This window comes from Magallana gigas, chromosome 2, assembly GCF_963853765.1.
Source record: "Magallana gigas chromosome 2, xbMagGiga1.1, whole genome shotgun sequence".
NCBI classification, from domain to species: domain Eukaryota; kingdom Metazoa; phylum Mollusca; class Bivalvia; order Ostreida; family Ostreidae; genus Magallana; species Magallana gigas.
Window position 1 is genome coordinate 48,000,952 of NC_088854.1, and position 12,441 is coordinate 48,013,392.

Sequence of the window (12,441 nt, forward strand, 5' to 3'; positions counted from 1 at the left end):
TTTTTTACAATGCAGATGATATGTTGGTATTAAATCCTGGTTTTTCTCTGTATTTTAGAAAAGTTCAACTTGCTCCACATGGGCATTAAGTAACTTCATTAAAACAAATGTGGAATCTCCGATCTCCCAGCTTCCCAGTTCCAACGACAATTCCAAATTGTCGGATAAACCTAATACAACCACATCAGAGAAAGACAATGAACAAGTTATAGATGACCTGTTGAATCATATTGATGACCATACAGGGGGGCTGGGATGGTCCCCTGTGGTGTACCCCACAAAACACAAACATACTCAACAAAAATCACCATTTAGCAGTTATAGCACACGTCAACCATCTCCATCTAAATCTAGCAATCGAACTTCATCAAGTGAGAAGAGTGAAAGACTCAAAACCTCCACCCCCGAGATGAAGGGTCGTATTCCTAGGAAAAAAGTGAGGGAGCCGGCTTTGTCATCTGAGGAATCACAGAGTGAAAACGAAGAGGTAGATGTAGAATCAGTGACTCCAGGGAAGGAAATTATTCCCGAAATACTGAGACGGAATGCAGGGTCTGTCTCAGAAGTGACAAAACGTTTGAGTTTTGAGAATGGGGCTAGTGATACTTTAAATCAAGTGACTCCAAGTAGTGAAAAGAGGAATAAGGCCAAAGAGAGAAGAGACCAAAAGTTCCCAACAAGGAGACAAGGGAAAGAAAATAAAGAAAATAATGATAAGAAAAATGCCAGTTGTGATGATATTAAGAATATAATAGACCAAATTACTGTGAATCCACCCTTGTCACCGATACCAAATGTTCCAGAAAATTCAAATCCAAAACCTTCAATTCCAGGTTTAACTTATGATAGTTGTGGTAAACCCAGCATTATAGTTCGTTTCAACCTGTCAGTAGCAAAACCTAGTGTCAAATGCAATACTTCCCCAAGTCCTTTGTGTTCAGGTTTTAAGAATGAAAAGCTGTGTTCAGACGTTAAAAGTGAACTGAGTGATAGTGACATGGATATAGATGACGACATTGTAGATTCCAAGGATCTCATTGAGTGTCCTAAACCCATATCCCCACACCATAATAATACGACAGTGCCATTCTCATCTCATTACTCGCCTCTTACAATGAATGGTGATATTACTAGTGGAAAACGGAAATCAGACTCAGACTTTCTTGAAAATGACAAAAAACGTGCTAAAAGTGAAAAGAAAACTAGCAAACGGAACAGTTTAGGAAATTCTCGAGAGTAAGTGATTCTATATCTCTGTTGTGCTTATTTGTGAAAGTTTATAATGGTACGTAGGAGTTTATCACTATTCTGAACCAGAATTGCAAAGGTAGCTGGGACTTAATTTTTAAATTTACAGGAAAATAGGTTCATTTTGAACAGTAGTTCAGTAATATAAGATTGCAGAAAATTGTCGCAAAAATATACCAAAGTTTTGACCAGTTCAGTAATATTAGGTTGTAGAAAAATTGTCGCAAGGATATACTAAAGTTTTGACCAGATTACTATACAAAAACATACCTTGGTTAGGCTAATCTTTGTTTTAATTAAAAAATGTTTTTAACTAAACATAGCTCCGATTGGTACAGAAGGAACATGCAATATGGTTTTCTGTGCAGTCAAATTATGCATTGCCATTATAGAAGTATTATCACAAACATTAATGAAATTCTGGTGTTTAATGATTGGAATTTGAAATATTTGGTCCTATGATAAGAGGTGCAAACAAATTGCTTTACAATGATAGCCAAGCATACCATGGTTTATTTGTGGCACGTGCTATTGAATTGATAGACAGATCTAAACATTCAGGCATTGAGTGCTTATTTTGTGAGGAAAGTGATCAGTATCCCAGCATTTCCATTCAATATGTGTAACATTAACAGAAGAAACAAATATCTTCAGTTAATTTGCAAATGAATTATTCATAAAGGGACTAGGAAATATTCAATTTGTAAAACAATTTCAGGGTTCATCAAGATGTAGGGTACTCATTGAATTTTTTTGATAATTAGGGGAAAATAGGTTAACATGAATAAAAGAAATATGAAAAGTTTTGTTTTTTTAATTTTCAAAACTTCCAATATTTGAACATAAAGTATATGTAGAAATTCTTAGAGATGTTAAATATGGAATTTACATCACAACTAATGATTGACATCACCAGGTAATGCAATAGCTATGATAGATTATACAAAATAAAATCGAACATTGTACCGGTATTATATCAAAGAAATATGATAATCCAGAAAATTCTTCTTTGATGTAAATGATATTTTTACCAAGAAATTTGAAGTTTTTTTGTTCTAGGTGATGTTGATTTTAAAATGTCACCGTTTTATTATGACGTTAGTTCTAAATCAGTAGTTATTATCATCTAAATGTCATCAGCCAGTTATAGAAACAAAGAGCAGTATGTAAATATTTCATTATAAGACTACCACCCTGCTTGATTGCGACTGCTGGAGGAAAAATATAAATATTGATTTCGATAATATTATTATTTCTTTGCTGTATTTTGCAAAACATATTCGGTGATATGTAAAGTTACAAGTACCAGCTGTTTAAAATGACTAGCACTGAGAATTTTAAGTGCCTATACTTCATAGAAACAAATGTTGCATAATTTCTACACAAAAAATAGGAATAAAAAAGTTGGCCTTGGTAGAAGGGATTTAATTACTCTAGACCAAAGCTAATAAAGGTAGATTAAATGAAGATTTTATGTGTTGGAAAATGCAGTGTCATAGTTCTTGCTCATTTGTTATTTTTTTTATTAAATCAAGACAAAGTAATTTATCATCAAAAGATTTATCTTAGGGAAAATGACTTTTCATTTTTGAAAATTTATGAAATAAGTATAGCATGCATGTATGCACTACTGCCAATGTAGTATCTTTGTTGGGTTTTAGATTTTGTTTACTTAATTGTAAACTTTTCCAATGAAACAAAATCCTGAACAAAATTTTGTAACTCTATATGAATAAATTTATGTTTCTAAACACGCTGAAATTTAATCCCAACAAAGCGGTTTTGCATTACAGTTTGATTGTATAACAGTTTTATTCCCTTGTAAACTTCTGCTGCCACAGTATGTGGGCATAGAATTCACATAAAAAAGAAATGCAGTGTTAAAATACACTAAGTTCATATCTTTTACTTCAATCTTATATGACATCAAAATAGTTGCATGTTCCACTTCTCTTGGAAGTTTGCACTTCATGTATTTCAATTGATGAATTCTAATCAAAATAGATCTTATATACGTTACCGCCTCCATCTGCTATGTAAATCACTAAATGTTCATCATGTGTGAAGTTGATATTTTAATGAATTTTAGAGTCCGAGGCAGAAAATGGAGAGAACAGATCAATTGTTAATTGTTGGTTTTATATTGCAGGAGAATAAGTCACACAAATGACCACGAGTGGGATATGAAGCATCCACAAAGGTCAGGGGTCAAGGAGCGAAGGTCAAGCTCCAGTAGTAATTCTAGTCAGCGCAGTAGCACCAGTACTCGAGCCAAGAAAACCAAAAACCAGAGCACCGAACCGGACATAACCAGCCATCAGATGAACGACAAGGTGATTAGACAATTAGTAGGGGGGGCACACTTACACACACATGTAAACACACTTGTACAACACACACACATGCAGAGATACACACTCATCTAGCATACATGCATGTTTTAAAAAAAGATGCTACTTAGCATTATTGGGAAATTTTTGTTCAGGTAAACCATTTCTGCTTCAGGCCATAAATCTTTTTTAATGTTCATATACACATTCAAAATAATTTTTTTAGTACAAGCATGAATAAATTTCATGCCTGGTTATGATAGTTTATAAATATGATTCATGAAAGAAAAAAAAAACAGGGCAAAAACGTCAATTGGAATAGCTTTCCTTGTTTCTAATATTAAGGCAGTTATGAATATGAGCTAGGTTTTCAACCAGTTTTTAATGGTTCTTTACTTTCTATTTCAGTATTAACGCTTACACTTTTTGACTGTCTTCCTGCATTGTTTTGATTTATTTACAAAAATTAGTTGTCAGATTTTTTTCGTTTAATTGGGAAAAAAATGTGAAAGTGAAATTAAAAGCTTTAAGTAAACACTGGTAGTTAAAACTTGTTACAAAATTAAAATTTACATTAATACATGTAAATTGTTGAAAATTAGGTATTTTATTACCGGTAGGATTCTTTGCATAGTGTTTTGACATACTGTAATTTAGTTACTATATTGTAGGAACTCAGAGTTCTGATTTAATAAGATGGCAAAAAATGTGTACTTGTCTTGTCCAAACACAAGCTCATCAGTATAAATCTTTAAAATGATGTATTTTCATTTTCATAGTGGCACTTAAAGTAGAGATATTAAGAGGATGCTTTAATGTATTGGTACCAAGCAAAACATGTACCTGAAAGATATATCAGCAATTTTAAGCCAGTATCATTTGATCTTGTTGTATATTTATCAGTTCATAGTTTAAAAGTTTACGTGTAAAGTTGTCCTAAAACCTAATATTTTTGGGGTTGTAGGAGGAGTTAGAGGTTCCAGGTAATGGGCCAGAGAACAGTGGTCAGTATCCTTCATCAGTGGAGATGACCAGCTACTCCCGAGGGGGTGAGGGAGACGTAGCACATGTCCCTAGTCCCCAGACCCGAAAGTCGGCCAAAGTCGTCGATGAATGGTAAGTCAACACGTAGCAAACAGGGCCTCTTTGTTCACTGTCCACACTCAATTGTTGCAGCACTTCAAATGATTTCTTATTATGGAGGCAATGATATAGAATGATAATGCATTGCAAACACGGTCTTGTTCTACTTTTAATTGTTGCTGCACTTCTGATGGCGGCATGAAATAGAGTGATAACAAGAATATGTGATGAGAAGAGATGTATCATTTCTATGATTAAAAGGACATCAAGACACTGATTCAGTATGGTAATAAAGGACATCAAGACACTGATTCAGTATGGTAATAAAGGGGTATCTGGGGTCCTTGTTTGATCAATAAAATATTTGTAGAAAATAAAGTGATAATTTAGCAATCATTAGGAGGCAATGGATAAAGGCCGTTTGTGCTTGACAGTCAGCCTGTCAGGGGAAATCTGTAAAGTAGTAGAGAGCAATCAGGGCAGGAAAATCAATTGTGTGATCAGAATTAAGGAAGCCCCCACTGTCTGATTGTATGGCACCTCAGTAGCTTCACTGATAGATGGCTGATGTTTGTCTTGTCATTGCCTTCTATTACTTCATAATTAAGGCTTCTTTATCGATTTCACATCAAGATTGTCCTGCTGCACACCTAATAACCTCAACAAAATGTCTTTTTGGGATGCATGAAATTACTTTTTGTGAGTCCATGTGCACTGTAATGATAATCTTCTGAACTTGAAAGTCCGGAGAAATTGAGGCCTTGAGTATAATAGATTTGACTGCTGTAATATCAAATGTTTCCCGTAAATCAGTTTCGTAATATCAAAATTGAAATTAGATCTGCACACAATAAAATGGAATAAAAAAGATGTCTCAGATAAAAGAGATCAATAATATAATGCTGTGATGAAAGTAAAGATAAGCCCCACAAATGTATTTATTAACGGTGTTGATAATTGTTTGTAGGTGTGCCCTCTCCCCAGATACCTACCTCCAGCTTGCTCGGGAGCTGAAGCACCAGGCAGACAACATGAATGTAAGTCAATACAGAAGAATGGGCCACATAAAGAATACATAAAGAATAGAGCTACTGATTAGAGGGCATGTGCACCCTGTTTCTATGAGCATATAGAATTTATTATAACTATACTGTCTTTGATGGGGTGGTTTTTATGGATGCATTAAACACATGGATTGATGCCATGCTTTATATAGACACATTAACCTTTCGGATCTTGCATTTGTTCGAACCAGATATTTTTTGATACTCATACATATTTAATTGTTTTATTTTAGAGTGATAAGCTACAAAAAGCCATGAAGTATTTAGAGTCCTTTATAGCCTTTGTTCAGTGTGGGATGGCCATGGAACGCACCAATTCGGACCAGACCAAAATCTTTAACATGTACAGGGACACCCTCAAATTTGTCTCGTAAGTTGAATTAAATCATGACGTACAGACGTGCCCACAAGCTTGTCACTTCTGTTATTGTCAATTCTGTAATTATCACTTCGGTTATTGTCAATTTGTCTGAAACTGTGATGGAAAAAAAAATTACTTTCATGAAAATGTAATCCCCAATATAGTGGGTAGCTATTTGATTTAGTGCTGAAGTTACATTATGAGTTGACACTGATGCAGACTTGTCTTGTCAGTACCACTCAGTGTACAGACAAGACTTGTTCTGTTTCTATAAGAGTAGACTTGTTCCTTTACATTGAGATTAAGTAAAGACAAACCCATGTAATTGTTCCAAGTACATGTACAAACATATTTGTTCCATAAATACCATATACATATCATTGTTTTAAGTATGGACATATTTGTTCCATAGATATCATATACATATCATTGTTCCAAGGAAATATTTGTTCCATAAATATCATATATATATCATTGGTTCAAAGAATGGAAATATTTGTACTTTGTACCATAAATATCATATACATATCATTGCTCAAAGTATGGACACATATTTGTTCCATAAGATTTGAATAGACATAACCTCAGACTTGTCCCATCTTATCAGCCTTATCAGTTTGTTCAGACGTAACCACAGATTGAGCAAATGTTAATCTGAGAAGAAACAATCATATTAAAACTTGTCTCGATAGTCATAAGAACTTCTCAGACCAAAAAACAGACTCGTCTCATTAATCATAAATGTTGTTACAGACATAATTTTTAAGTCAAGGCCAACTGTTCAGACTGAGCAACAACCTCAAAAAATCATAAGAACTGATAATAACACCTCTTTCATGGCTTCTTTTCATCAATCACATTTGTAGATTCACAGTTGAGAAAAAAAAACATCTCTGCAGAAAGTCATTATTTATGTTATCTATTTTGTGTAATTGGTTCATTTTGGGAATTTTCTTTTTTACATAATTACTGAAATAAGTGAGTTACAATGAAGAGCTGATAAGACTGCAGTGACAGATCTCCAGTTTATGTAAATTAATTTTGTGGAGAAGCTCCTTCAGTGGTGTAGGGTATCAATCGGCCGGGTTTTGTCATTAACGTGATAGAACAGGAGAGTTGTATGGCTCTCGCAGTCAAGAGATACATTAACTGAATCCACAGCCCCAGACCAAATAATCAATAATGGAGGTTTTATGATATTCTGTTGTTATGACTTGTTGTCATGTGATTCCATTGTTTTGCTCTATCTGCAGGCACATAAGCCAAAGGAGAGGAAGTCATGAGTCCAACAACAACATGTCCACCAAGGAGAAAATCATATCAGTATTGAGGTAACCAGTCCGCTTCCTTCGTACCTGTGTATTGATTGAAAAGAGCAATCAGATTAAGAACTCCTTGGCCAAAAATAGCTATCTAATAATCTGAGCAAAGTATTCCTCATGAAAACGGAAATGAAACAAGGAAATCTCTTTTTAACAATTAATTACCGGTACATGTACATGTGAAAAAAAAATCTTTTTACACATTTCACAATACAATGGACAATTGAATATTGAAATCTCACTTAGTTTACAGATACAACACTTTTTAGATTGCCTTGATATGACATTCATTTTTTTAATTTAACAGCTTGAGAATCCAGTCTCTGTTGAATATGAAGCTGTACAAGCTGAAGAAAAATGATACTCTGAAACTGAAAAGAGTAATTGAGGATTATAACAAGGTACATGAAAATCGAGTGTCAGTTAATGCTAAAAATCATAATTTTAAATGTAAATCAAGAATGCGGATTCCACTGATAAATGCACAAATGCCACAGCTTCTGCTTGTTGAATGCAATATCCACTATATTAAACATGGTTCCTGTTGTATATGACACTACAGAGTACGGTCTCTAAGCCACCACCAGCCCCGCCCATCAGCCACGCCCCCTCACCTCATCAGAACAGCTGGAGCAGCCGCCTAAACAGAACCCCCTCACCGATGTCCCCCACTCCCTCCCCAGCGGGCAGCACAGGGTCACTGGAATCCAGGGTAAGTACCCACACAATGGAGCAGGAGGGAGGGCTCTTAGTACTGATAGCTTCATTCTGATGTTTAAAGCAACATGAGCTGCAATTTTTATGTTGAAATTTTTTTTACGAAAATGTTATTTTCTACTAAAAGGACAAATATCATAGTTTTTAAATTTCTGGTTGCCATATTTTTGTGGCAAAAGTCGTTGAGATGCCTTAATTGAAGCAAAATTGAATTATTGTTGTCCTGTACAAAAAATTGATCTGCTATACATGTATATTCCTTAGAAGAGAAATCTTACTTCTGACAAAAATTAATGTTTTTTCAAGTCGTATTTATCATTTAAGTTTAAGTTATATGCAGACTTGATATATTACATGTACTAGCCGGTTTTTAAAAAATACAACTCATATTGCTTTGAAGCAAACACATACATTGACTTGAAACTTACCCTTTGGCATGCAAGATAAATAAATGTTATCTGTGTAGAGAGAATGATTATGCAAGTACTAGTACTATTACATCTTGACATTTTTCTTGTTATTTTATTGATATGACAAATTATTTGATGATTAGAGTGTTAATGAATGACAATTATTAGATATTTAGTATAACGGGGCAGCAGGACCCACACCCTGCCCTCTGACAGATCTGTAGAGGAAGGATGATGTTTCTTGTTAATCCCCTTTGCTTTAACTTTGTATGTGACAGAGTTGTATTGTATGTTCACAGGGCAGTAGCATTGATCTCACCCCATCTAAACTTCCTAATGGAAACGTGCACATGTCCCCGGCCACCATTACGTACCCTCAGCGCATACATTCCATCACTCAGCAGTACATCACATCCACTGGCTACCTGGTGCAGTCACATGACCTCTGGGACCAAGCCGACGTCATCATGCAGGAGGTCAAAGGTCAGTCAAAACTCCAAAACAGTTAAACAGATACAATTTACTAGTATTGGACATAACACAGTTGCCTGGACTCTACTATAACTGTTTTCTCTACTTGTTTGCAGGGTTCTTTGACGATTTAGATGAGCACTCAGAATCCCTGACACTTTTATGCAGTATACAAGACCTGGTCTGCTATCTGCAGAAAGTGGTTGAGAAGTTAAAAGACACTTGAAAATTCCTGTGAGAAGCAGGTGCACAGTACGACTCAAGTGGTGCTCTTGTTCGATCCTGGAAATTACGATTGGGTGTTCAAATATTCTCAGTGTTCTCTACTGCGCGGGCTCAGCCACAGGGGGAAAGGGTGGCAGAATTAAATATTTGGTGCTCAAAGGTGAAAGGGTCAAAGTGGAATTATACCAGTGAAGGCAGCTATCTCATGACAGACTCTATATCACAAGTGTGCTTTCAATCAATTTGCGAATAGTCGCCTTTTCTCAAAATGTGATACGAAAATACGACGGAGTTTCAAATCTTGTATAGTGCAAATTACTTGTGCAAAACTATATTATCAAGAACTTTATAGCATTCACTGTAGATTATACAGAATCTTGACATTTGTCTGTGGCAATTTTAAAACATATTTATTATTTGTGCATCAAATCATTTCCAGTGTTTTGGTCTTCCAAGAAAGTTTCTACATGAAGATGAGTAAAACGCAATGGAGACACAAGTCCTTCCTAAAAATTTGACTTTGGATTGTTGAGACAGTTTTTCGTTTTTGATGTTTTCATTTTGTTGTGTGCATGTGATGCCATAATGATCATGTCTTTGATGCAGTTATGTACCACGGGAAGGAGTAAGGTTTATCCAAATTTTAAATAATGTTGCATGAATCAAATGGATAGTATTTATTTTAAGTTATGAGATGTATAAGTTATTCATTTTTTTTTTTATACCAGAACTAGTCAAAAGAGAAATACACCAAACCAATCCTAAAACCTCCACAATGACTGTTGTCACTTCTTCAGCCTACCCGGTACTATTCCTCCATTTGACAAAACAATTCCACACAAATTGCCATTAGAGTTATCTTCCATTACCAAAATTAAAATCAACTTGTATTCAAAAAGCTCCAAAAATCTGATACCTTGAAAAAATTGGGAATAGATAAATCTTGGTTTTATATAATTTTATTGGGAATTAGTTAAAGTAGATGATTGTAATTATACAGATTAAATCGCTACCACTTTGTGGTTTTTTCTCTTCTTGATCTCATCCAGTCTACCTGAATAGAGTACTTACTAACTGTGCACAAAAAGCTATTGTTGAATAGTTATGCAAATTTTTTAACATTACTTTCACAAACTGAATGTTTAATTGATATGTGGCTTCTTGATAACAAGAATTTCAGCTATCCAGATCAGTTCGTCAAGTCAATCATAGCATGTCAGACCTGATGAAGGGAATTTGGCAAGAAGGAATTTGGCAAAAATGTGAAACATGTAGGCCAAAAAATTAAAAAATCTTTCCTCAGAGGAAAGAACATTTAGTTCTTTGAATAATACCAGATAACCAATTATACCGGGGGGGGGGGGGGGGGGGATAATTCTACTGGTAAATATTATGATGAATTATGCACTGACCAATAGGAATCTTTTTTGCAAGTGGCTAAAAATCTTTCCTTGTTCATGTCCAAAGGATGTGTTCCGTTTTTCATAGGCAGGGTATGTTTATGGATAATGAGACTGTGTACACTACACACCCAGTCAGCTGCCTTAGCTTACACAATATTGGAGAGTGCTATATCCAACAGTGGCTTACTGGAAAGTGCTATATCTCTCACTACCCAAATCATGATTTGTACAAAACTTGTGTCGGATGTTAAATCTATGATGTCGCCTGTGTTAAGTGTCATATCAAGTTTGATTTCTTTGAGCAGAGATGCATTATTTATAGATGTTTGTGCTTGTTACTGAGCATGTTGTAGCAAATACTATTTTATAGAGAAAAAAAACATTATTAATGTTTGGATGTATTAAGATTTGCAGAAAAAGATTTAACTATTCTTCTTACTACAAATACCTAGGGAAGGAACGACATAAAATAACCTTTTGCTGCTCTGTGATACGTGTTCAGATGTTTTAGTGCAAGACTGTGTTTTCCTGTTTGCAATATGATAGAAACAAGATATTTATTGACTTGAAGAAGACTCGAGTGTTTATAACTTTATATTAAAGCTATGTCAAGATTTTATTATGATGATGTATTGCCCTGTGTGATACCACAGTTGATTCTCTGTGGCCCTGGGGTTTGCCAGCATTACATGACTTTTGTTGCCCAGCCTGTGGCTAGGGTCTTGCTGCTATACATATATATATATATTTGTTATCAAGCTGAAATGTTCTATATCAATTTTAAATTTTTGTTTTTGTTTTATGAATTGTGGAAGCATTTTTAAAGGCATGCTTCATGTACACTTTGTGTGTCGATTAATGTCCTCTCTTGTTTATGTCTGGCAATATGACGACCTTGAATGCATTCCCATAGCACTGCATATGACAGTGGCCTTGACTTCATTGGAGAGAGAGAGAGAGAAAGAGAGAAGTTACAGGTGTTTTTTTTTTAATATATATTTTCATACAATTCTGAATTAGTGTCTACATCGGTTTCATTCCATAAGGAGTGATGTCAAAAGTGATTTGATAGATAATCTTTCAGGGAAAGATGTCAAAATGTTCCAAACCCTTTACTAATTAGATAATTTTAACAACATTCATGCATTCCAGGTTCTCTACATGTGTAATCACGATCCAGATTAAATTGAGTATTGATAGTATAGTTATGCCATTAGCAAAAACAAACAATTGTGAGGTATGTAATACCTAAAAGTATTGCAAATAATTTTTGTCAAGTGTATCAATTTTGATTATAGCACTATAAATTAATAGTATTACATCAGTATAACATGTCATATCATTTGATCCCAAAGCCAATTTTTTTTTTCAATTTATTTATATTGTGATTGATTGATAAGTGCTTAATTTATTTCTAATTTCTTAATACAAGTAGGTTACCTATTTAATTCATAGATTGTCTCTGGAAGGATACAAACAAAAACAAATCTCTCAGGTCATGTTTTATAAGACTGTACAGTACACCCATGTACCTGAATCTCTACAGTTAGTGTGAAGATCTGTTATAGCAAGGTTGTAAAGTGACATGATTACGGTACTATGTGCTGCACTGTCTGCTGCACTGTCTGCTTCTGACACTGTCAGTGTGACAGTGTGCTACTTGCTGTCAATGGCTCTGTGACTGGTTGTGTCTGTGGACAGCTTATTGTTGCCACATTTGTATGTCATCACTTATCATTAGGCCAAATTATGAATATATGAATATTTATTGTTTATTATTAAAATGACACAAATGATGAATCAACAA

The 12,441-nt window shown here is 34.6% G+C and overlaps 1 protein-coding gene across 3 annotated transcripts in view; it reads left to right on the forward strand.

Moving 5' to 3' along the window:
- The window catches only part of LOC105329853 (AF4/FMR2 family member 4), a 32,842-nt gene extending 20,401 nt beyond the window's left edge, over positions 1–12,441 (forward strand). For all 3 annotated transcript variants that reach the window (XM_066076927.1, XM_066076929.1, XM_066076928.1), the window contains exons 11-20: positions 59–1,236; positions 3,398–3,581; positions 4,543–4,694; positions 5,629–5,698; positions 5,959–6,095; positions 7,340–7,417; positions 7,716–7,809; positions 7,971–8,120; positions 8,835–9,018; positions 9,123–12,441. In XM_066076927.1, coding sequence (XP_065932999.1) covers positions 59–1,236; positions 3,398–3,581; positions 4,543–4,694; positions 5,629–5,698; positions 5,959–6,095; positions 7,340–7,417; positions 7,716–7,809; positions 7,971–8,120; positions 8,835–9,018; positions 9,123–9,232 — 2,337 coding nt within the window. In that variant the 3' untranslated portion in view covers positions 9,233–12,441. The remainder of the gene's footprint in view (positions 1–58; positions 1,237–3,397; positions 3,582–4,542; positions 4,695–5,628; positions 5,699–5,958; positions 6,096–7,339; positions 7,418–7,715; positions 7,810–7,970; positions 8,121–8,834; positions 9,019–9,122) is intronic.